The 26,484-nt window shown below is 39.0% G+C and overlaps 3 protein-coding genes across 3 annotated transcripts; 2 read left to right on the forward strand and 1 right to left on the reverse strand.

The window, feature by feature from the left end:
- Window positions 1–282: 282 nt before the first annotated feature.
- mfrp (membrane frizzled-related protein) lies at window positions 283–8,646 on the forward strand. Its single transcript, XM_063017369.1, has 13 exons — window positions 283–327; window positions 420–525; window positions 1,553–1,687; window positions 2,621–2,776; window positions 3,108–3,327; window positions 4,059–4,189; window positions 4,665–4,790; window positions 5,361–5,437; window positions 5,970–6,118; window positions 6,222–6,352; window positions 6,849–6,983; window positions 7,514–7,641; window positions 7,728–8,646. Exons 1-13 carry the CDS (start codon window positions 283–285, stop codon window positions 7,950–7,952), a joined length of 1,764 nt encoding a protein of 587 aa, XP_062873439.1. The 3' UTR covers window positions 7,953–8,646.
- A 2,176-nt stretch (window positions 8,647–10,822) lies between these two features.
- nudt8 (nudix (nucleoside diphosphate linked moiety X)-type motif 8) lies at window positions 10,823–17,478 on the reverse strand. Its single transcript, XM_063016289.1, has 5 exons — window positions 17,452–17,478; window positions 13,674–14,363; window positions 12,926–13,058; window positions 11,474–11,551; window positions 10,823–11,359 (listed from the first exon to the last, which is right to left on the reverse strand). The coding sequence occupies exons 2-5, from the start codon at window positions 14,360–14,362 to the stop codon at window positions 11,165–11,167; spliced, it is 1,095 nt and encodes a 364-aa protein (XP_062872359.1). The 5' UTR covers window position 14,363; window positions 17,452–17,478; the 3' UTR covers window positions 10,823–11,164.
- On the forward strand, window positions 15,455–26,167 carry ftr86 (finTRIM family, member 86). Its single transcript, XM_063016287.1, is given in 10 exon segments — window positions 15,455–15,876; window positions 19,224–19,719; window positions 19,721–19,850; window positions 20,606–20,839; window positions 21,703–21,862; window positions 21,966–22,058; window positions 23,427–23,531; window positions 23,630–23,683; window positions 24,794–24,996; window positions 25,682–26,167. Coding segments are annotated over 9 exon segments (1,776 nt in total). The 5' UTR covers window positions 15,455–15,876; window positions 19,224–19,258; the 3' UTR covers window positions 26,018–26,167.
- The last annotated feature ends 317 nt before the right edge of the window (window positions 26,168–26,484 follow it).

Here is a 26,484-nt window from a genome sequence, read left to right on the forward strand (position 1 = left end):
TTGGTAGCATTGTAGCTGCCCCACCATGCTTAAACTCCCTTCTCCATGTGTTCAGTCCTCTCAGCTGACTTGGCTTTGTGGAGGATTTTGGGTGGGTTCTTTACTTCTTCTGTTGTAACATACTCTCCCAAACAGAACCTTCTGCAAGATGTATTACTAAATACTGCATGTCTAATTAAAATATCTTAAAACTAACATTTAACAACATTCTCCTACTGGAACTAGTTCTTTTTATACTCTGCTGCTTTTAAAGAATGGATAAAACATTATTTTAAATTTAGAATGGCGGAATCTAAAAAGTCCATCCACGACACTGATTTGTCTAAGGTAAGAATAAATTTGAATTTATATATTTAAGATGGGGACCATGAAGTTCCTTTGGTCTCAATATTACTGTATTTCTCTGTTCACTTTGCCAGAATATTTTTTGCAATCCAGCATTTGAGCCAGACAATGAGTGTGATGAAATGAAAGAAGTGTTTATGGTTGCCATATCCCCAGAACCTACCAAATCTTCTGGAACTCGTAAGTAAGCGTTAATATAAACTATATCAACAAAACATATAAGGTATGACATCTTCTTATGTTTAAAACACCCTACTATGCAATATGTATATAACCTCAAAGAAAAAGTTCCATATTTTCATAATGACCTTTAATGGTTAACACCAGTATGCACTGTGTTTGACAAATCATACATTTATTTTATTTATTTTTATTTTTATTTATTCATTTGTACATATGAACACAAAAGGAAAGAAAACATAATGATACAAAAAAAATGTGCAGGGAAAGTAAAAAAAAAGCCGGCTTATATAAACAAACTTTCCCTCAAGAAAAAAAAACATATAAAAAAAAGAAACAAAATATATACATATATGTATATAAAACATACCAATCAAAAGTGAGAGTTCTTAAATTACATAACTACAAAACATACAAACAAACAACAAAATAAAAAGGTTTTAGGTTACTGATATTATTACATTTATTTAGATAAGTTGGTAGGTTGTTCCAAATTATAGGTCCTCGGTAAGAGATGGCAAACTGACCTAGTGAAGTCCTAAAGTATGCGGTATGGAGGTTATTAGATGAGCTTGTGGAGTAATGGTGAACTTGAGAATTGTAATGGAAGCTATCTTCAAAGCTCCAGCCCCATCTCCAGAAACATATTTCATAAGTATAAAAAGAACTAAGAAATTACACTTGTTAAGATTAATTATTAACCTCATATTTACTAGTTGTAAAACTGTATATGGCTGTAAAACTAATATGGCATTGACAAAACTAATAAAATACTGTGTGTGTTTTATAAAATTACACACTCAGTTGATTGTAGCATATTAACAACAAAAAAATGGTTAGGTGCAATTATGTGCACACTTCAGCAACATCTGTTGATGCAGTTGACCTATGATTCAGTCTTTATGGAAGGGTAAATAAAAATTTTGTTGCGAGTTTAAACCCCTAGCACTTTAGGAACTGTAAGCGTCTGACTTGTCCACCTCTGATATGTACTCACTTCACTTGCTTGTTGACTTTGATATTACAGGAGACTGCAGCGTGATCAGTCTGTGTGTGGTGTGTATGAGGGAGAAGCGGTGCAGCTGGCGAGCGCTGGTGGTTATAGCAGCTGCTCTGTTGTTGTTGGCTGTCCTGGCCCTCACATTAGTTCTTGTACTCCAACGTGAGTGAGTAATATTTGTTGAATGTGTTAGATGAGATAGTGCTGGCTTAATTATGCCTCTTGTTCTTTTTTTGACTGCATTGCAATGATCAAATTGTAAATTTATTTATATTTACAAATATAAATACAATTAAGATGATCAGTGAAAACATTGGAAATCTCTCTTTTTAATATTTCTTGTTTTAAATTATTTAGTAAGAAATTACATTATTATTTAATGCATTCTTCTTAATTTAAATATATATATATATATATATATATATATATATATATATATATATATATATATATATATATATATATATAAAATTTGATTAATAATTTCTTTATTTTTATTTTATTTAACTAATAAAATTTAATTATTTAATTTAATTTAATTATTTAATACACACACAGATTTCCACCGATAAGGCATAACATTATGACCACCTTCCTAATATTGTGTTGGTCCCCCTTTTGCTGCCAAAACAGCCCTGCAACTGTGATGCACTGTGTATTCTGACACCTTTATATCAGAACCAGCATTAACTTCTTCAACAATTTGAGTTACAGTAGCTCATCTGTTGGATCGGACCACACAGACCAGCCTTCACTTGCCACATGCGTTAATGAGCCTTGGCTGCCCATGACCCTGTCGCTAGTTTACCACTGTTCCTGCCTTGGACACTGTAGTTTTGGAGATGCTCTGACCCAGTCGTCTAGCCCATTTTTTCTGTTTCTAACACATCCACTTTGAATGTTCACTTGCTGCCTAATATATTCCACCCACTAACAGGTGCCGTGATGAAGACATAATCAGTGTTATTCACTTCACCTGTCAGTGGTTATAATGTTATGCCTGATTGGTGTATATACAGTATATAAAACTATAATTATCATTGAAAATATGACTATTTTTAATATTTATATTTTACAATATATCATTTTTTACAGACATAAATGGAGACCAGTCTGAGGAAAGAATGTTGTCTCAAAACTCATGGAGTGGAGATACTACACCACAGATTCCAGTCCCAAATCTTACCATTCTTTCTCCTGAATACAGCTCACTAGCTCCAAGTCTTGAGCAAGAGTCCACCCCCTTTAAAGGTGAGCTTTTGAACATTAAACACTTTGAACTATGCACCAATCCAATACTGAGAATAAGGTCATGATTAATATAAATTTTTCTGATCCACTGTAAACCATTCTGTTCTTTAATGATTTTTTTTTAAATACACTTAAATACAAATAAATTAAATTGGCATACAGTGATTTGACTTTACTACTAATAGGCTGTTGTTATCTCAGCTATAATATCAGTAATTTGGTCATTTTAATGATAAACAGCAAGCCACAATTCCTAACCATTCTTAATTTTAGAAAAACGTTTTGCTTATCAGATTCACTTGTTTCTTAGGATGTACTTTTCCTTCTGCAGTGTGTGGTGGAGTCCTGACTGATTCAGAGGGCCTTATTAGCTCTCCAAACCACCCCAACCCATACCCTCCTGACTCTATGTGTGTCTGGGTGATAAGGGTGTCTCACCCGTATGTGGTCCAGCTCCACATCTCCTTCCTGGCGATCGAGGGACCATCACCATGCCTCTTTGATTGGCTGGAGCTTAGAGAAGAAATGGAGCAAAGTACTACAGTCAGTAGGTCGGTCTATATCGAATAATTGTCTTTACAACATTATACTTGTATATGTACTATATTCATGTAGTAATCTGTGTAGTACATTTAAATATGGCTATTTCAATACAATATAAATATTTCTTAAAGAGTGATAAGAAATTTTAGATTACCAACCAAATTAAAGTTTATCATGGGTTCTCCAGTTTTTAGAAATAATATGTCAAAAAGAATCAACAAATATAAATATTGGCAAATGACTTCCAATATTCTGACTCCCTAATGACTCCCAATATTCAAGGGGCAATATTACAGCTTAGCTGATCCATAGGCACATATTTAATATAAGGTAGGTCATACAAGGCTGATGTCTGTTTAATACAAAGGAAACTTTTTTACACCCTTTAAACACATATTTTCCAAAACAAATAGCTAAAACTAATCTCTTAAACCAACATGTTTAAACCACAGGTCATACCACACCATAAAACCTACAATCCTTAAATTTCAGTAAATACAAGTTATTATGAAATTTCTAATGAATTAAGAAAATTAAAGTTTTGTCACCATTACAGTATATCATTATCACAGTGTTATTTCTTGTAATAATGACAGAGCATCGATAAAACCTGAACCACTAAAAGCCATCTGATGATCTAAATGAAGACTTTTAAGTTTTAGGGGTATTCTAACTTTAGCACTTTAACTGTAAAAATAAACTACAAATAAAATAATTACCTTAAAATCTTTCCTGCTAGGTACTGTGGCAATGTGGCTCCCCCCACAATAAACACAAACAGCAGCACTGTATGGGTGTCGTTCCGATCCGACAGCAGTATCGGCGGCAATGGCTTCACTGCACAGTATCATGCCATCCTTCTGTGGCAAAGTAAGTACACCAGGCATTACGTTACACAATAATGCCTTATTAGAACAGTAATTCAGTTGACTTATGACTCTACTTAAAACTCTGCATTACCAGAAACTTCTGAAAGGCAGTTGTAGGGCAGTTGTAGCCTAGCAGTTAAGGTACTGGACTAGTAATCAAAAGGTCGCTGGTTCAAGCCCCACCACTGCCAGGTTGCCAATGTTGGGCCCTTAAACAAGGCCCTTAACATTCAATTGCTTAGACTATATATACTGTCACAGTACTGTAAGTCGCTTAGGAAAAAAGCATTTGCTAAATGCCAACATTGTAAATGTAAATGAGAAACTTGAGAGTGACAAATGACAGTTGTCACTGAGGTTTAAGGGCAGTGGTGGGACTTGAATTAACAACCTCCTGATTACTAGTCTAGTATTTTAACCATTGAGAAGAGGTTTGTTGGATGATAATTATTTGTATTGTGTGTTTTTTTTGCCAGAAAGCTGCTCTAAAGAGGAGTTTATGTGTGACAGCGGCAGGTGCTTGTTACCTGTGTCTGTTTGTGACAGCCATCCAAACTGTCTGGACCAAACAGATGAAGCCAACTGCAGCCAGGAACACAATAGTAAGAGCTTTTAACTTCACAATTTATTTAGAATATCACGTATGTGGTAGGAGGGTGAACTGTTGGCCTGACATGAGTAACGTGTTTAGGCATTTCAACCACTAAAGGTGCTAGCAGACTGGTTACAAATTATTTAAAGAAAATGCTGGAAACTTATTTAGAAGTTAATGTTATATTCCTTATTTATTCATTCATCATCACTGTCTATCCTAAAACCTCATAGCCATAAAAATAAAAATGGACCCAAAAAATAAAGACAAGATACAATTAGCAGACTTAATCATAATACAGATCATGCCATAAAATAACACAAGTATGTGTTCAAACATGGTGTTAAAATCCAAACAAACAAATCCTGTGCTGGGTGGTGGTAGGTCTAGAACCCACTATGAAACCTTAGGTGCAGGGCAAAGTGGCATGAACAGGGAGTCAGTCTATTGCGTGCCATAACGAACTCACTCACTTATTAATGCCTAGAAATAATTTAGAGCAGCCAGTTGTAAAAAAAAAAAAAAAATAGCAAACCATACTAACAACTGCTTGTTCTTGATCTTTTGTATTACTGACTAGACTGTGGAGGTCAGAAGACCGGTCCTAGTGGTTCACTGTCCAGTCCAAATCACCCAAAGCCGTATCCTAACCAGCAGGTAAAATAACACCTGTAAACGTTATTGATTCATTTTAAACATTATAGTTAATTATACTTTTAATATTTGATGGGATCATATACGGGATACAACAAAGGGAACTATGTACAGATGGTGACCAGAACGTGGCAATATTTAAACCCAAGTGCTGTGTGGTTCCTGTATTACCAGCTGTGCCAATGTGCCACCCATATTAACCTAATTTAATTTGATTGCAAGTATAAACATCTTTAAACAAATCAAGATCAAAACTGGTTGATGGTTGGTAATTTTGACAAATGATATAACAGCAATTATACACTATAATTCTGCAGGTTGGGTCTAAACAAGCCACTGATATGTATAAAGCTGGTTATAGGAGGGTTTGTTATTTGTGAGAAAAAGAGTTATATATTTCTCTTGTCTCTGGTTTGCCAGGGCTTAACTCAAGCAACTCATTTCACACCATGAGACAAGGTGACCAACCAACCAGTGGTAAACTGTGAAAAATCATTCACTCAATCATTCTGATTTGTCCTCTTTTCTTGCTCAGAGATGTACATGGCAAATATTTGCAGAGGAAGGTCAACTTATCAGATTAAGTTTTCACAACTTTAGCCTGGAGACTCAAGATAACTGTGAGTTTGACTACGTCGAGGTGCATGACAGTTCCAGTGCTAAAGATGGCAGTGTGCTAGGGAGGTGAGAAGGATATGTCCAAAAAAAAAAAAAGATAAAGATTTTATTGTTGAAATGTATTGAGACATGGCTTGATGTGTGTCATATTGCTGTACGAGTGCTGTAGGTACTGTGGCTCAGATCTTCCTCCTGTCCTGACCTCGTCTGGGCCTGTATTTACTGTGGTCTTTGTGGCTGATGAAGGTGTTGCTGACAGTGGGTTTTATGCCTTCTATCAGGTCATCGCTGTCTTACAAAGTGAGTATTGCTTGTGGATGTATGTGGATGTCCCATCAATTCATAATAACTAAATTAGACACAATAAACAATTAATAATAGGAATATTACATCATATGAAAAGACAATTATGTAACAAGAGTACACCTCTTTCGGAACTGCTGTCCAGTTAGGGACTGAAGCCTATCCCAGCTTTTCAATGGGCGCACGGGACACCAGTCCATCGCAGGGCAGACACACATACACACACACACACCCATTCACTTATAGGGCAATTCAGTGTCTACAGTTAACCTGACAGCATGTTTTTGGACTGTGGGAGGAAACCGGAGCTCCCGGAGTAAACGGGGAGAACATGCAAACTCCGCACAGAAAAGACCCGGACCGCCCCGCCTGGGGATCGAACCCAGGACCTTCTTGCTGTGAGGCAACAGTGCTACCCACTAAGCCACCATGACGGCCCTAAAAATAAAATGATTGCGTTATTATTAATATTATTGTTATGTTCTCTGTGAAGGAAGCTGCAGTCCTGATCAGTTTGCCTGCACCACAGGGGAATGTCTGCACCAAGACTGGCTCTGTGACGGCTGGAACGACTGCACAGATGGTGCAGACGAACAAAACTGCAGCAATGCGACCTACCCTTCCTTTAGTAAGAACAACCATTAAGAACAACTACCAGGGATCTTAAAAAAGTTTCTGCATATTTGCGTTCATATTTTCATTGGAAATGGTGAGGGCGGGAGGAGTAGTAATTGGTCGTGTCTGAGAGACTGAGAGAGAGTTTATAGTCCGGATTTAGCGCCATCTGATTTCCAAGTTTGTGGACCGCTCAAAGAAGCTTTAAGGGGAAGAAGATTTTCATGGGATGATAATTTGAAAGCAACGGTGCATCAGTGGCTATGCTCTCAACTAAAAACATTGTTTGCTGATGGCATTAAAAAGTTCTTATGACGCTGGGAAAAATGCATTGAAAGGTGATTATGTAGAAAAGTGATGTAATTTGATCTTAATTCTTAATAAATAGAGTTAAATAGAGTTAGTGCGGAAACTTTTTGAAAAACCCTTGTATATTACTGTCCATGTTTTTTAAACTGGATGTCCAATCTCTTAACCAGGTGTCCACAGTGTATGTAGAAACATGTGCTTTATATTCATTCACTGTTTATTCTTTATGCATAGCTTCATCTTGTGAACCTCTTTGGGTAGAGATGTGCCAAGGTCTAAGCTATAACCTTACATCCTTCCCCAACATATGGCTTTCAATTGCTGATCAGAGAGAAGCTGCCCACATGCTTCTGCAATACAAGGTACACAATGACATTACTTTCTGTATTTAGATAATTACATACGTTAACATTTTTCTTCATGTACCTTTATCTTGCTCTTTTGCTAGGTTTTAATGGATCTGGACTGTTACGAGCCCTTGCGCCAGCTTGTGTGTGCTTTATTCGTACCACAGTGCAGCATTCAGGGTGGAGTGTTGCAGCCATGTAGCTCAGTGTGTTCTGCAGCAGAACAGCACTGCGCTCGCGATGTGGAGCTCTTTAGCTTAAGCTGGCCCTTTAACTGCCAGCTGCTGCCTCACTTGCATGGCGATACACAGTGCTCGCTGCCCTAAAATATACTACTGCTAGGACAGATGTTTCCATGATTTATGGTGGTACTGTTTATTATTTATTAGGATTTTACTGTCATGTTTTTACACACTTTGGTTACATTCATGACATATGTGGTAATTATTTCTTACACAAGATTCATCAGTTCACCAGTTTAATGTCAAACAGTCATGGACAATTTTGCATCTTCAATTCACCTCACTTGTATTTTTTTGGACTGTGGGAGGAAACCGGAGCACCGGGAGTAAACCCATGCAGACACGGGGAGAACATGCAAACTCCACAAAGAGGCCACACAAACACAGGACCTTGCTGTGAGGCAACAGTGCTACCCACTTAGCCACTGTGCCGCCCCACCAGTTTAATGTCAAACACAGTCATGGACAATTTTGTATCTCCAGTTAACCTGCCTGCATGTCTTTGGACTGTAGGGGGGAAACCGGAGCTCCCTGACGAAACCCACACAGACAAGCCCCTTGTCTTGAACATGCAAACTTCACACCGAAAGGGCCCGGACCGCCCCACCTGGGGATCAAACCCAGGACCTTCTTGCTGTGAGGTGACAGTGCTACACTGAGCCACCGTGTCGCCCGGTACTGTTTATACTGACTGTGGATCCTAAACGTTTATTGTAAATCATTTTATACTTATAAAATACTTATAGAAGGTGGATAAAGTTCAAAAAACGATGCAGTGCCCCCACCAATGTGCACTGTGGTATTTATTTATTCATCTACAGTAACTGCTTTATTCTAGTTAAGAGTGGATCTGGCGCTTAACCTGAGAGAACTGGCCTATAATAAGGCTATTTGCCTGTTGTGCTACAGGGAAAAAAAGGATACATGCACTAGTGCAGCATTTTTCAAACTTTTTTTCAAGCAACCCACAATTTGATATTTACCGCAACCCAGGCAACACGAACAGATTGGTGGCAATCTGGTAAATATGTAATGTGAAGCCTCCACAGGGGGTGTAAGTGTTCATTTTGTGTTTATGTGCCTGTTAAAATTGATTTATTATAATTATTTTTCTCTCACGACCCAGCGTTTGAAAAACCCTGTACTAGTGTGTATCAAAATCTTTGAAAGCCATTATGTACTGTAGTCTGTGATTTAAAAATAGATTTTTGGTCATTTTGACATTTAAAACCACCCATCCCACCCAACAATCATCAAATAAGCATGGTTTTCCAAAGTTACTTATAAAGAAAAATGCCTTTATTAGTCATATATACAGTGTATCACAAAAGTGAGTACACCCCTCACATTTCTGCAGATATTTAAGTATATCTTTTCATGGGACAACACTGACAAAATGACACTTTGACACAATGAAAAGTAGTCTGTGTGCAGCTTATATAACAGTGTAAATTTATTCTTCCCTCAAAATAACTCAATATACAGCCATTAATGTCTAAACCACCGGCAACAAAAGTGAGTACACCCCATAGTGAAAGTTCCTGAAGTGTCAATATTTTGTGTGGCCACCATTATTTCCCAGAACTGCCTTAACTCTCCTGGGCATGGAGTTTACCAGAGCTTCACAGGTTGCCACTGGAATGCTTTTCCACTCCTCCATGACGACATCACGGAGCTGGCGGATATTCGAGACTTTGCGCTCCTCCACCTTCCGCTTGAGGATGCCCCAAAGATGTTCTATTGGGTTTAGGTCTGGAGACATGCTTGGCCAGTCCATCACCTTTACCCTCAGCCTCTTCAATAAAGCAGTGGTCGTCTTAGAGGTGTGTTTGGGGTCATTATCATGCTGGAACACTGCCCTGCGACCCAGTTTCCGGAGGGAGGGGATCATGCTCTGCTTCAGTATTTCACAGTACATATTGGAGTTCATGTGTCCCTCAATGAAATGTAACTCCCCAACACCTGCTGCACTCATGCAGCCCCAGACCATGGCATTCCCACCACCATGCTTGACTGTAGGCATGACACACTTATCTTTGTACTCCTCACCTGATTGCCGCCACACATGCTTGAGACCGTCTGAACCAAACAAATTAATCTTGGTCTCATCAGACCATAGGACATGGTTCCAGTAATCCATGTCCTTTGTTGACATGTCTTCAGCAAACTGTTTGCGGGCTTTCTTGTGTAGAGACTTCAGAAGAGGCTTCCTTCTGGGGTGACAGCCATGCAGACCAATTTGATGTAGTGTGCGGCGTATGGTCTGAGCACTGACAGGCTGACCCCCCACCTTTTCAATCTCTGCAGCAATGCTGACAGCACTCCTCCGCCAATCTTTCAAAGACAGCAGTTGGATGTGACGCTGAGCACGTGCACTCAGCTTCTTTGGACGACCAACGCGAGGTCTGTTCTGAGTGGACCCTGCTCTTTTAAAACGCTGGATGATCTTGGCCACTGTGCTGCAGCTCAGTTTCAGGGTGTTGGCAATCTTCTTGTAGCCTTGGCCATCTTCATGTAGCGCAACAATTCGTCTTTTAAGATCCTCAGAGAGTTCTTTGCCATGAGGTGCCATGTTGGAACTTTCAGTGACCAGTATGAGAGAGTGTGAGAGCTGTACTACTAAATTGAACACACCTGCTCCCTATGCACACCTGAGACCTAGTAACACTAACAAATCACATGACATTTTGGAGGGAAAATGACAAGCAGTGCTCAATTTGGACATTTAGGGGTGTGGTCTCTTAGGGGTGTACTCACTTTTGTTGCCGGTGGTTTAGACATTAATGGCTGTATATTGAGTTATTTTGAGGGAAGAATAAATTTACACTGTTATATAAGCTGCACACAGACTACTTTTCATTGTGTCAAAGTGTCATTTTGTCAGTGTTGTCCCATGAAAAGATATACTTAAATATCTGCAGAAATGTGAGGGGTGTACTCACTTTTGTGATACACTGTACATACACAAGTGTATAGTACAATAAAATTCTTTTATCACATAAACTAGCTTGTTTTAGCAAGGCTCTTAAACCTCTCGGCTCCAGGGGCGCAGTGCAAAAGCTGACCCTGTGCTCTGACCTCAGCTTTCAAAGGCCCAACAGTGGCTCCATGGCTTACATTACTGCAATGTAGCATTTCCTGAAGTATCTACTTAAAATCATTAAACACAAAAACCAATTGCTCCATCAGCAGGTCATGATTGCAGTGACTGTAACCATGGCAATATTTTACCTTGACTAACAAACCAACAAACCAATTAATCCAAATCTCCTCGGAGTAAATAGCTGATTGAAGAGTTAGAGCTGCTCCTCAGGCATGATGAGTTTAAGTGTATAGTCCAATGCTACTGCTGTCAGCCCCCAGACTCTGTACTTATCATTGTGGAACACTGGAAGAGTGAATCCATAGCGATTGCCAGTGCGGAAATGTGTGTAGCCCCTGTTCTGAGGGTTGCTCACATGAGCTACAGTCAGGGTAAAGATCTCCTCCACCTTTTGAACACAAAGACACAAGCAAAACAAAGCAAGAAATCAACAATAATTAACAATATTAAAACAATAACAATCATAATTATTACGTAGGATTAATATTTTAACACCGTTTACCTCACTTGGGTTCGGACGGAGCGTCAGAGTCTCCAGTGGCCCGAGGTTTGCCAGTACAGGAGCAATCCTCAATCCTGACTAAAAAAAAGCACATTTTTTTCATGTGATGGTGCACTTGTTTATTATCACTAAGTTCTTTAATGTAGACATACTTATCTGCATAGTTCTTAAGCAGTATGAGGTTGTAGGTTAATAATCACTAGCAATTAATTAAGTATTAATTGGCAATTAATTTCCTATTCAGGTTCACAGATCATGTAGAAACAGCCATGACATTAAAACCACCTCCTTGTTTCTACACTCACTGTCCATTTAATCAGCTCCACTTACCATATAGAAGCACTTTGAAGTTCTACAGTTACTGACTGTAGTCCATCTGTTTCTCTGCATGCATTGTTAGCCCCCTTTCATGCTGTTCTTCAATAGTCAGGACTCTCTCAGGACCACTACAGAGTAGGTATTATTTGGGCGATCGTCTCTGACTTTACATCTACAAGGTTGACCAACTAGGAAGGAGTATCTAAGTGAGTGGACAGTGAGTGGACACGGTATTTAAAAACTCCAGCAGCGCTGCTGTGTCTGATCCACTCATACCAGCACAACACACACTAACACACCACCACCATGTCAGTGTCACTGCAGTGCTGAGAATGATCCACCACCCAAATAATACCTGCTCTATGGTGGTCCTGACCATTGAGGAACAGGGTGAAAGCAAGCTAAAAAGTATGTAGAGAAACAGATGGACTACAGTCAGTAATTGTAGAACTACAAAGTGCTTCTATATGGTAAGTGGAGCTGATAAAATGAACAGTGAGTGTAGAAACAAGGAGGTGTTTCTGGGTGCCGCTTTATGCAGTTTTGTGTAGTAGAGTCTTTTAGAAGTACTATTGAGCCTGTGGGTATATTTATCACAGTAGCAGCTTTTAATGCAGTGCGATCTGAGGGATGAAAGGTCATGGCCATTTAATACTGATTATGTATTTTGCCCTCGGAATATTGTAATAATGTTTTGGACTGTAAATAGTGAAATTCCCAAATTCCATGCAATTTTGCGTGATGAAATGTTTTATTTAAACTGTTGGACTGTTTGCTCTTGCAGCAAGTAGCAAACTGTGACACACCCTTGCCCAAAAACCTCCTATTATACCCAATCATAACAGCTTCACCTATTTAAGATTGTTCCAACATTGACATGAAACAAGCATATACCTATAAAATCAATTAGGTTAAAAGGTAAAACATTTAATATCTCTTATTTGTGCTGTTTCCAATGGAATGTCTACATATGACAGTTTACAAATCACTGTTCTGTTTTCATTCACATTTTACTTACTGTCCCAACTTTTTTTGGAAATGGGGCTATACCTAAAATAAGTTAGGTTCCAAAGAAAACACCAAGTGGCTATAATCCTTTAGTGTGTAATGAAAAAACCTGTAGTGGATGCTCACCATATCAGATAATGGCTTTAGAACCCCCCACACTTCATTTTCACTAACTGTGATCCCCAGTTCCTCCCTGGCTTCTCGCAGAGCCGTTTCCACAACATTCCTGTCGGACTGGTCTTGTTTCCCCCCTGCAAAACTGATCCATATAGGAGGTAAGTTTTTCAAATATAAACATTGTTTGAATGCACAATTTGGCCAACCTTAAATGTGATCTTTAGATTTGCATTAGAGCTACAAGATAGATGTTGCTAACAAGTATGTCTAATACACAAGCCCACCACTGTGGAGACCTGGTCTCACGTCTGGAGGTCTACAGATGCAATAAGCCATGTCTGAGGAAGGAAACTGGAAAGCCTGCTATTCAGTCGAAGTGCTGGCACGATGGGATGAAAGGAGACATGCAAAGAGAATAGCAAGTTTTACTGTGTTTATTAAGGCACTACAGGAATCTCCTGCTGGCTGGCATTGTGTTGTAGAAGGTGTTTGCTAGCCTGCAACACTCACCTTAGGTGGCATATACTGTATACAGACGGTTGTAATTGTAATGGGGAATTGTATATGTTGAATAAGGAGGAAAATTGTAGCAAAATGAAAGCTAATTTTAGACACCATGTTAACTGACTACATTTGGGTAAAATAATTTACATTTCAAATGTATTAAAATACCACATTATAGAAGATATACAACTGGCACATGTAAAAACATGGGGTCCCCAGCCACCAGTTTAGAAACCACTGTTCTGCAACATACCTTACATCACCTTTGTGTCTCCCCCTCAGTTTGCTAGATCTAAGGGTGAAGAGGAAAGATGGCTCGCCTCCTACAGTGCACAAAGACACAAGCACAGCTGCACAGCTCTTCCCTGTGTTCTTCTCATACAGTGCAGGGTTGGGCTGCATAAGAACCTGGCAGCGTGCCTTGTTCTCGGCAGATAGGCAGTCTTCGCGAATTACCTGCTGTGGAATTCTCTTGTGCACACCACAGGTTTGAGATACCAGAGGTCCATGTTGACTCCATCCTGCTTTAAAGTAAGTCCACAGTGGATTGCCTTTAAATAATTGGCCTATGCTGGTGTGGTAGGTCTTCTGATTTTCGATATTGTGCTTTAAGCTTTTGGTCAATGTATGTGCATATCTTCTGTTGTTGTTTATCTGTTTTTTAAATAGTAAACAATTAGAGTTCCGCAGATTGACACGATCTGGTAAAGTGTCATTCAAGTAGTATACAGAGGACAGTTTGTTACATGTGTTTGATGGCTTCAGTATATGCTGCTGTTTCCATTGCTTTTCTGTCTCCCTGCTGACCAGACAAAAAAGTCTAGACAGAGTATTGTACGCTGGCCTTCCTTTGTTCGGTTTGTGAGAGTTGAAGGTCATAAGCAGTGATCTATGGGTCCCCAGTAGGCATGCTGAAGTTAAAAAGTGAGGACTTCTAAACATCCTGGTTAGAAAATGAAAGATAAATTAAGTTAAATTGAGTTCCACAAAAGTTGTAGCTTGTTTTTGTTAATTACGCTCCCTGTGAAGTAATGTATTCACAGATACATTTAATCTGGTGAGACAGACAGACAGACAGACAGACAGATAGATAGATAGATAGATAGATACAACTTACGATTGTGACCATAAACAATCCTAGCACTTGAGAGTTAAGGCCATTGCTTAAAGGCCCAAACAGTGGCAACCTAGCAGTGGTGGGGCTTGAACCAGGGACCTTCCAATGACTAGTCCAGTACCTTTACCAATGAGCTACCACTGTCTCTGAGAATATTTTAAATACTGCTTCAAATAAAATAGGATTATCTTTAGTCTAAACTAATTTTTAAATGAAAAATGTTATATATGTAATTTAATGATAATTTGACCCAAAAAACACAATGTATAATCAACCCGGAGTCATTATTCATATGTTATTTAATAATAGATGATTAAACATTAACATATAGTAATCCAAAATGTTTTGATCCAAAAATCCTTTAATGGGGATTTTAGGGGCGGCACGGTGGCTAAGTAGGTAGCACTGTCGCCTCACAGCAAGAAGGTCCTGGGTTAGATCCCCAGGTGGGGCGGTCCAGGTCCTTTCTGTGTGGAGTTTGCATGTTGCATGTTCTCCCCATGTCTGCATGGGTTTACTCTGGGTGCTCTGGTTTCCTCCCACGGTCCAAAGACATGCAAGTGAGGTAAACTAGAGATACTAAATTGTGCATGACTGTGTTCAGTATAACCTTGCGTGAACTGATGAATCTTGGGTAATGAGTAACTACCGTTCCTGTCATGAATGTAACCAAAGTTTAAAACATGACGTTAAAACCCTTTTAAACAAACAAACAAACCTGTATTTTACCAGGACTGTTTTCCATTCTAATGATTCTAATTGTGGTCAGTTTTTTAACCAATATCAGGGCCTCAAGATATTCTCAAAGTAACAAGAGGTCCTCATTACAAATTAACAGGGAAGTCATATGCAAGTTTGCAAAATGCTTTAAGACAACTGCTGTGTGCAAGAACCATGTTGTCACAGTCAATTTCACCATAAATTACATTGAAAAGTGTCAAATCTGATATCAATCAAGCTTTTTGGATTTGTATTGGCATGTACCTGGTCAAAAGGTGTAAGCAATCATCTAGAAAGTTGGAAAGCCAAATTATCCTTGGGTGTGCCATTGTGTTTAGGTCTGATGAGCCTAATCTATGATTGGTTTGCATGTGGATCTAATTCTAACTAATAATCTAATGCAGCCTCTTTTAGAGAAGGGGGTGTTTTCTTTTTCCTCCAAACTTCCAAGCTTCATGTTTACTACACCATTACAGTAAACAATTGTATAATGTCAAAATGTTTCTCATTTTCATTCATTAAGAACACCTGACTCAACTATTCCACTGATTATGATAAATTGAATCTGGTGTGTTGGAGAGGGAAAACTGCTTAAGAAGTGGCTCTACAGAAGAAAGAGGTATGTGCCTGTTCCATATTGTCTGTTGTGTATTTACACTGATCAGCTATAACATTAAAGCTTGTTTCTACACTCACTGTCCATTTTATCAGCTCCACTTACCATATAGAAGCATTTTGCAGTTCTACAATTACTGACTGTAGTCCATCTGTTTCTCTGCATGATTTGTTAACCACCTTTCATGCTTTTCTTCAATGGTCAGGACCCCCACAGGACCACTACAGAGCAGGTATTATTTAGGTGGTGGATCATTCTCAGCACTGCAGTGACACTGACATGGTGGTGGTTTGTTAGTGTGTGTTGTGCTGGTATGAGTATATCAGACACAGCAGCAGCACTGATGGAGTTTTAAACACCTCACTGTCCCTGTTGGACTGAGAATAGTCCACCAACCAAAAATAACCAGCCAAAAACGCCCCGTGGGCAGCATCCTGTGACCGCTGATGAAGGTCTAGAAGATGACCAACTCAAACAGCAGCAATAGATGAGCGATCGTCTCTAACTTTACATCTACAAGGTGGACCAACTAGGTAGGAGTGTCTGATAGAGTGGACAGTGAGTGGACACAGGGTGAAAGCAGGTTAAAAAAGTATGTAGAGAAACAAATTGACTATAGTCAGTAATTGTAGAACTACAAAGTGCTTCTATATGGTAAGTGGAGCTGATAAAATGGACAGTGTGTGTAGAAACCAGGAGGTGGTTTTAATGTTATGGCTGATCAGTGGGATTTTGATGATTTTACAAGTATTTTTTTTCTCATTTAATTATCAGAACATACGTTTGTCCAAACTATAAACATACTTTTATAATTGTATTCTAGGTATTCTAAAAATATAGTTTTTTAAATAACAGGTTATTTGTAGATTTGCTGTGTAGAAAGTTTTAAGATGTAATTAATCTTTAACAGGTTTTTTTTTCCAAACTACGTGTATTTTGTTTCGAAATATCATGTCAGATAGAGAAAACAAATCCCTATTCTGTGAGGAAACCTGAGTTGAATCAATTTTAAGCAGAATCGACTCCAAAGCTTTAGAATCGATTATAGATTTCGAATATATTAAATCAGAGAATCGACTCTTGTTAAAGACTCACAACACAACACCAACCGGAACAAAATGTTCACACTTGGTGACATGGTTATGAATTCAACTATTAAAGGTTACTTCGAGCAACTAACATTAATGATTATCGGCATATTCAAGAGGAATTGTTGATTTCATTAATAGAAGTCGCTAAAACAGTTTCAGTAGCGGATTTAGTGTTAACATCGGTACTTTAATCTGTTAGATACAAAAGATGATTAGTGGTGTTTACATCTAGACTACATGTTTCACCTTACATCGACATTAACTGTAACATTAAATAAAACAGTAAATATTACTCCAGTAATATAACCCACAATCTAAGCTGTTGTTAGCGTTAGCATAACGGCACAATAAAAGCACTAGAAAAAATAAACAGGTCTAACAGCGATCGTTATCTGTAGCATTTTTAAACAAACACGTCGTTACATATAAAAATCAAACTGACGTAAAAGCAAAACTAATAAACAGCTGTTTTACTTCAGTCACTCACCTTGAACACGAATAAACACCAAGCTGTTCCGGTAACTGTCAAGGTTGCCAGATATATCAATACTCCGTTTTGTGCGTTGAGTAATACAAAGTTCACACAGTGTATTTTGAACACATGAACTTAAGACTGCTTATGTCAGCGGTCCCCAACTTTTTTGGCACCACGGACCAGTTTCATATACGACATGATTTCACAAACCTGCGGGTGCGGGGGATTTAAAATAAAATAACTATAGAATGGAAAATCCGTGTAAATCTTAAGGTTTTTTTCGCTGCAACAAGACACTGCTCCCACCTAGTGGTGATTGGGGACAATAACACCCGAAGAGTTTTGGAAATTTTATTGCTCTTGTAGTGATCTCTAATTATTTATCTATTCTTTTCGGCCCGGTAATAATGACCCATGGACCGGTACCGGTCCGCGGCCCAGTGGTTGGGGACCACTGGTTTATGTTCACAGGATATAAAAAAATGGTGTGTTCGAAAACCTAGTGAGCTGTCTTACTGTCTACATAGGCAGCTGCCTAAGTAGAAAGGATTCGAACGCACTACTCAGACAGCGATAACATCAGATTTTGCTAACTAAGCTAACACAGTTAGCCTCATGCTATTTAAACCAATGGGATGAGGTGGCACAATGCGCTAGCATGTCAACTAACATCTCCCTCTGTGTACCGAAAACGGTTACATTTGCTAACACGCCCGAATTTGCAAATAAATGACACTTGTACAAGTTTATGCAAATTAAAAATCAATAATTATTTATTTACGTTCGAAAATAACTCCGTTCATTCTCCGCACCGTCAGCCATGTTTTTTATTTAATTGTGAGAAAAGTTGTACCGCATTGAACGCTGGAATTGCCTCCACCACTAAGGCAGCATCGGATACTCACTCGTTCTTGAGTCAAAATAGCATTGAAATTTTAAGATACCTTACTAGAGAGCATATTAAGGCATCTAGGATTTCGAACAGCCTACTTCTCGGGAGCGCGCACAGGATGACGTGAAATGCTGTTTATGTAGAGAGCTCCCTAGGTTTTCGAACACACCCAAAGTCTTCTCACCCGTTTTAATGACCGGTTTTTGAGATAAAAAAATGAGACCAAGACAAATACATTTATATTGTGTTTGGTGTGGGGGTGGATTGGTATGAATCTATCAGCATAACACATTTTGACTTGGTAATTTTTGCCCACTTGAGTGCTTCAAATCTTGTATCACAAAAACTTGGCATTTTAGGGGGGGGGGCACTTTATTTCTCAAATAAATAAATAAGACAGTGTCCACAGGTTTAATGTGGGTTTTCCAATAATACATCAGAAACTGCTCTGTCAAAATGTACATTTAGCAATATAAAAGTATTAATCTGATCCTGTATAAACTTTCTCCGGATGGTCTGATGTGCCACTGTACATGTATAACTATCCTAATTCCAGACATTGCTCATTTTTATTAGAAACATACCCCTGTAAACTTTGTGACTTACCACATGTCTCAGTTCAATTCACTGTATGACAGTATGTACCTGCCATGTGTCTTCCTTACAATGCATACTTAAGTATACATAAATCCACATGTAAATAAGGTACTTGGTGATGACAAAACCAGTCATTCAACCTTCTTTGAATTCCTCTTAGACTACATCATTAAAGTCAATTGAAACCAGTGGGACTATGAATACATTCTCCCCAAGTGGAAACTTCTTCCAAAACCTGTTATACTAGTCTGAGACTCTGCCCACTTAGGCTGAAAATATAAGTCTGTCTTTTCAGGAGACGACTTGTCTTGTGATATTCAGAAACCTATAATGGCTTCATCCAGCTCTGCTTCAGAGGATTTTTCATGCCCTGTTTGTTTGGAAATACTGCGCGACCCTGCTACCATTCCCTGTGGGCACACCTACTGCCTCCAGTGTATCCAGAAGCATTGGGATAAAGCTTCAACAAAGGGCTCCTACTCCTGTCCTCAATGCAGACAAGTGTTTAACCCCAGACCCTCTCTGGGCAGAAACACCATGCTAATTGAGGCCATGAAGAAACTGAAAGTGGGGGAAAAACCTATGGGTATATCCATAGATTCGCCACATCAAGCACAGGTCTGGTCTGATGGAGCTGCAGGAGCTGATGGAAGTGCCTCAGTGCAGGGTGGATTATATCCTCAACTTCCTTCCACCTCACCCAAGCTATGTCCACTACACCAGCAGGTACTGGAATTCTATTGCAGCCGTGATAAACAGAGTGTTTGTGATGAATGTACTTTGAGTGAAATGTACTTTATTAATTACTCATTTTTCTTTTGAGCAGAAAGAACTGAAGCAAAAAAGGGCATTAATACAACGGAATATTCAAGAAAGAGAGATGCTCGTTCAAACTCTACCACAAGTTTTTCAGGCTCATAAGGTAAGAATAATTTAATACTTTTAATATATATAATTAATTATCCCATTCATCTTTTTTTTTTTTTTCATCTTTTTCTAGCATTTTCTAGAATTTAAGTGTGGTCAGTTTTTTTTTTTGTATTTAGGGGGCATGATTTCTCAAGATACGACAAGGGGCCATAATTTGTTTAGATCAGGGGTGGGCAAACTTTTTGGCTGAAGGGCCACGTTGGGTTTCAAAATTTGACAGACCGGCTGAACCAGTAGCAAATGGGGGGTGAAGTAATCAAAGAATGAAATGTCTGTGTGTATAGACGATAGACTCGACTTTAACAAAGATCGGTAGTGTTTGAAATGCACAGACTAGTGGAATCAACTGTAATGAAGCTTTGATTGGTTTATACATCTGTTTATCAAGGCCTGGACCACAACTGAATCTCTTTAACAAATGAACTGATTCATTGAGTTGTTTGAACACGACACCGTAATGAAATAGAGTGAGCAAAACGAATGAATCTTTACCATAGATAAGAGCACAGCTCCCTAATTCGATTCCAATGAATAATCCGTTTCAAAAGAGTCGTTTCTTCTCGTTGACTCAGTGAATCAGTTTGCAAGCCCTACTCTAAAGGACAATTTTGTAAATGCTCAACGGGCCGGATCAAACAGCCTAACTCGCAGTATGTGGCTCACAGGCCGTAGTTTGCCCACCACTGGGTTACATAGCTTTAACTAGCTTTTGCTTACATTGTTAAACCATTGCTACTTGTGTTATAGACCACTATTCAGGAACTGCAGAGGGAAAATCTGGAGACCTTTGGTGAAGTAATGAAGAACATGGAGTTGATGAGCTCCCAGGTGGTGGAACTTCTCCAAGCCTATGAGGCCTCATCTTACAATCTAATGGAAAACCAGAGTTGTAAACTACAGCTAGAGATCAGCCAGCTAAACAAACAACATGAGGAACTAAACAGACTAGCTGACATGCAGGATTCCATTCAGTTCCTTCAGGTAAGAGCAACTTTGCTCCAGATATTTTACTAGTACTAAGATGACTACTTTTTAGATGTTAACAGGGACTGGCACCCATCTATTAGCTTAATGTGGTTCAAACTGGCACTGGTGGGTAAATAACCACATTTTTAAGTAATTGTATAGTGCCATATATCCTAAATATAAATATATATGCATATAAATAGTCTACAGTGCAATAACATTTCTGATCGCAATTGTATAGACATTTCATATACACCGATCAAGCATAACATTATGACCACCTTCCTAATATTGTGTTGGTCCCCCTTTTGCTGCCCCACAAGCAACAAACTTTGATGCACTGTGTATTCTGACACCTTTCTATCAGAACCAGCATTAACTTCTGCAGCAATTTGAGCTACAGTAGCTCGTCTGTTAAATTGGACCACACGGACTCCCCACTCCCCACATGCATCAATGAGCCTTGGCCGCCCATGACCCTGTCGCCGGTTTACCACTGTTCCTTCCTTGGACCACTTTTGATAGATACTGACCACTGCAGACCGGTAACACCCCAGAAGAGCTGCAGTTTTGGAGATGCTCTGACCCAGTCGTCTAGCCATCACAATTTGGCCCTTGTTAAACCTCTCAAATCTGTACACTCGCCCATTTTTCCTGCTTCTTACACATCAACTTTGGGGATAAATGTTCACTTGCTGCCTAAAATATCCCACCCACTAACAGGTGCCATGATGAAGAGATAATCAGTGTTATTCACTTCACCTGTCAGTGGTCATAATGTTACGCCTAGTCAGTGTATGTTTAATCATGCAATGAAATTATTATTATAGTGTGAAAAACTTTAAATATATGCTGCCTATTATATTACCTTTTTCTAGACAGTCGCTACTTTGAATGGCATGGACCCGGTTGGAAATTCAAAGATGGAAAGTTTCCACACAGACTCAGTGAATTCTGGGATCAGATTGGCTCTTGGGAATTTTAAAGAGCAGCAGCAGGACCTTTGCAAAAAAAGCTTAGCCAGTATCTTTCAAGTTGGTAAGACTCTGTTCAATACAACATGTCTGCCTGTACACCAGAATATATACAGCAGGGAACATGTTACAGTAGTCATATTTTATTTTTATTATTTTTTATGTAGTGAATAATGTGAGAAGAGAGGAAACAACTAATGCTCAAGCTTCAGAGGCGAGTCTTGTTCCTGCCAGTTTGCAAGCTGCCTCAGAACAAACAGGTAAGTAATTTAGCATTACTGATTTCATTAAAGCATTTATTTCTATATTATTATTAAATATTGAAACTGACAAAACTAACCGACAAAAGTACTTCATGATGACCCAAAGGTGCACTTACACCGATCAACCATAACATTAAAACCACCTCCTTGTTTCTACACTCACTGTCCATTTTATCAGCTCCACTTACCATATAGAAGCACTTTGTAGTTCTGCAATTACTGACTGTAGGCCATCTGTTTCTCTGCATGCTTTTTTAGCCTACTTTCACCCTGTTCTTCAATGGTCAGGACCCCCACACAGCAGGTATTATTTAGGTGGGGGATCATTCTCAGCACTGCAGTGACACTGACATGGTGGTGGTGTGTTAGTGTGTGTTGTGCTGGTATGAGTGGATCAGACACAGCAGCGCTGCTGGAGTTTTTAAATACCGTGTCCACTCACTATCCACTCTAATAGACACTCCTACGTAGTTGGTCCACCTTGTAGATCTACCACCTAAATACCTGCTCTGTGTGGGTCCCGATTATTGAAGAACAGGGTGGAAGCAGGCTAAAAAAGCATGCAGAGAAACAGATGGACTACAGTCAGTAACTGTAGAACTACAAAGTGCTCCTATATGGTAAGTGGAGCTGATAAAATGGACAGTGTGTGTAGAAACAAGGAGGTGGTTTTAATGTTATTGCTGATCAGTGTATATTCAACAGTGTTTTATGGATTTTGCCATACATTGACTGAGATTTGTCTGGATTTTCTAAATCTTTTCATGATATTAAGCACTGTAGATGGCAAAAGACATAAATTATTTACAATATTGCTTTGAGAATGAATTGAACAGCCTATCTTTGCTGGCAAAGCTTGTGCCTTCAGTGGATCCTCCTTTTCTTTTCCTGTTAACAAATCATTGCTTGTTGTGAAATGTTTAAAAATATTGTAACTTAAAATTTCTTATTTTGCCACTATTAAAGTTTCTTGCAGGTGTCAGATTTAACATTTGTTATATTTATAATGTTGGTCAGATAAAAACAGTAAAAGTCAATTCCTTGTGTTTCTGTCAGTTACATTTGCACAATATGTCCTAACGAATCTGTATTTGGGGTTAGTTAGTTTCATAATATGGTGTGATGTGAACTGGGTTGGCATATCAGTGTGAGCACTAATAAATAAGAAACAGTAAGTTAACAGTACTTGAACCAGTTCTTGAGTAAATCATACATTCTCTTGATTTTTTTTATTTAGCATAAACACTTTAGATCAAGAATGCAACAAACCTGTACCTGGGCCTATAAACAGTCTTTGTCTGCCGTTCTCTGGAAATGACAATGAACACAATATGCTTTAATAAATTAAGTTTGCTTTTTCTATAGCTACTCAGATGACACCTGCATCTAGGACCAGTGATAGAAAACCTAAAAATACAGCTCTTCCTTTTGCAGTGCATCAGCAGCCTACAGTCAATTCTGCAAACTCAGGTAAATATGCAAAATATAAAATGCAGTATTATGAGAGTAATCTAAAATGAATTATGTTTTGTAAACTGATCATATCTATTTTGCTTTCTTTTCAACAGCCTCATTCAGTGAGCAAAACCCAGCACCTAAAACCAGGGAGGAAATGCTTAAATGTAAGGAAGTCATTTTTTTTAAGTAATTGCTTACATGGATCACATTAAAAAAAATAAAACTAAATGTAACACATTTGAGCAGGTGTGTCCTAACAAGGGAATAATAGGACTAAGGGTTTTAAAGCATAATCTATAATCGTTCCATATGACAATCAGGTTTATTTAAATATCCTTTACTGCAGTGGTCCCCAACCTTTTTTGCATCTTATTTTTTGTCAAATAAGATAAAATTTCATGGACCGGGGGATGGGGGGATTTAAAATAGAATTATGCCTAGTTCACATGCCTAGTGCCTAGATTTTTGCCCTGATTTGTGCTCGCTGACTGGTCGGAGCTAGATTTGCCGGCTCTGGATCGAAACTCGGCTCTCAAACGCTATGTGTGAACTACTTTGAAAAAATGTTTCTAGCATGTCAAATATCTGGATATGAGTTGCCCAACTGGCAATGAGTGCTATTTTGAACAGCCAATGAGAATGCAAGATACGGGGTGAGGGGAAACGCAGAGTAGGAGTGTAAAAAGTTGGGACAGGGGCATAATATAGTTTATATCAGAATACATTGACACTCACAAGTTTTACAGTATTTCTGACCTTTACAAAACATAACACCATCGTTGCATTGCAAAAAATATTTATTAACCTTCAACTCACTATAGAACAATTCATGCTGTTCGCATAGCCCAATCCACTCAGATTCATTTATTTTTTTCTCCTTCATTTTACGCTGCACATCAGCGCACAAACTTTGATCGCTCGCTACTTGTTGATGTGCATTTTTGGATGCGGTATCATTAAACCTTGGTAAAGCTTAGTGCCCATTGCATGAAATTTTCAGAAAGCACCGAATTCCTACTGGTATCTGAGTAGAATCTAATTAAACAACTTTACTTACAATAAAACTCTGACCATAAACCGTTACACCTATATTGGTTTTTGGTCTTTGTACATAAATGACCCATCTGGAATAAATTGTTATTTGAGACATAGATAACATACTTTATATACATTAATACATTTTCAAAAGTGAAATGTCATTCTTTATTGAAAAAGTGATTCTTCAGTATGTAGTGATTAACAATGTTTTGCTGTATTAAAAACGTTTTTCCCAGATCGTTTTGAGCCTACACTGGACAGGAACAGTGTTTATCGTCACATACGTTTGTCTGATGAAGATCGCAAAGCCACTCTCCGTGCAGAGAATCAAAACTACCCAGAGCACCCTGATCGTTTCCTGTTCTGGAGGCAGGTGCTGTGTAAGGAGCCCTTAGCAGGAAGCCCATACTATTTTGAAGTGGAATGGACTGGACAGAAGGTACTGTAACCAAAATTTACCAATTATAAATTAGTTTTTACACTAAGAATTAAGAGTTTGGTTATTTTTGCATTATTTTTATTTTTATGTGCTGGAGCCTATTACAGCTTTTCAATGGCCGCAAGGCACACGGTAACACCCTGGAAGGGGCACCAGTCCATCGCAGGGTCGACACACACACACACACACACCCATTCACCTATAGGGCAATTCAGTATCTCCAATTAACTTCACTGCATGTTTTTGGACTGTGGGAGGAAACCTGAGACACAGGGAGAACATGCAAACCCTGCACAGAAAGGACCCGGACCGCCCTGTCTGGGGACCAAACCCAGGACCTTCTTGCTGTGAGGCGACAGTGCTACCCACTGAGCGGCACGCCCATGACCAACACAGTGCAAGAAATTGAAATTCTCAGGAGCCCAACACTGACAACTTAGCAGAGGTGGGGCATGAACCAATGATCCTCTGATCACTACTCTAGCCAGTACCTCACCCACTAAGATACCACCGGTGCTTCAATGAAATCTGATGGCAGCAGCATGTTCCAACAAAAATTGTTGCTTTGGTAACAGTTGGATGGTCTGATTTAATTGATCTTAAATTAACTTAAGTCTAAGAAGTATTATAGGTAAGGCTAGCAAGATGTCATGTGACTTACGTCATAGTTTATTTTTCTCTGCAGGTTACCATCGGCGTGGCATATAAAGACATGAACCGCTCTGCATCAGATGACCGCTCCAGACTTGGTCATAATGAGCACTCGTGGAGTTTGTATTGGTCTGGTACGGCTTTCTCATTATGGCACGCGGGAAAGGAGACGGCTTTAGCTTCTCCTAAAGCCAGACGGATTGGGGTCTACCTGGATCAGCAGGCAGGAGTGCTGGCTTTTTACAGAATCTCTCACAACCAAGCCCACCAGATCTGCTGTGTAGAGACTACATTCAGTGGAGCTCTCTTTCCTGGTTTCCGTTTTTGGTCTGGAGCAGGCTGCACCATCACCGTTTGCCAGCTTGACTGAATATTGCAAGAGGAAGATTAACACAGGCTAACGTCTAAGTCTTGGATCGACACAAAACCATTTTTGGTAGCTGATAATTTGTGATCCTGCTTGATTGATGTTGTGTTTGCTAGTTTATTATCTTCATAATAAAACCAAAAATTACCTTCACGTCTGCTAGTTTCCCCTACCTTTTAAAGCATGCCGTTATATGAATTGGCTACTCTAAACTCTTCCTAGGGGTGAGTGTGAAATATGGAGTATGTATAGAGAGTATGATGTTCACATATAAACTTTGTAACTTTGCATTTTTCCCAATTTTCCTCCTAATCTAGTTGTATCCAATAACCCGATTGCATTACGCTTCCTCTCTGTTGATGCTGATCTCCACTCCTGATTGAGGAGAGCGAACTGACACACGCCCCCTCCGACACGTGTGCAGCAGCCGACTGCATCTTTTCACCTGCACGAAGTGAGTTCATATGTGG

This window comes from Trichomycterus rosablanca, chromosome 20 (assembly GCF_030014385.1).
Source record: "Trichomycterus rosablanca isolate fTriRos1 chromosome 20, fTriRos1.hap1, whole genome shotgun sequence".
Lineage (NCBI taxonomy): Eukaryota > Metazoa > Chordata > Actinopteri > Siluriformes > Trichomycteridae > Trichomycterus > Trichomycterus rosablanca.

Coding starts and splice junctions, on each gene's coding strand:
- mfrp (XM_063017369.1), top strand. CDS start 283: ATGGCGGAATCTAAAAAGTCCATCCACGACACTGATTTGTCTAAG. Junction 2,777..3,107: donor AGAGTCCACCCCCTTTAAAG/GTGAGCTTTTGA, acceptor TTCCTTCTGCAG/TGTGTGGTGGAGTCCTGACT. Junction 4,190..4,664: donor TGCCATCCTTCTGTGGCAAA/GTAAGTACACCA, acceptor TTTTTTTGCCAG/AAAGCTGCTCTAAAGAGGAG.
- nudt8 (XM_063016289.1), bottom strand. CDS start 14,362: ATGTTTAGAAGTCCTCACTTTTTAACTTCAGCATGCCTACTGGGGACC. Junction 11,552..12,925: donor TAAAGCCATTATCTGATATG/GTGAGCATCCAC, acceptor GCTTTTTTTTAG/TCAGGATTGAGGATTGCTCC. Junction 11,360..11,473: donor TCCGTCCGAACCCAAGTGAG/GTAAACGGTGTT, acceptor TGTGTTCAAAAG/GTGGAGGAGATCTTTACCCT.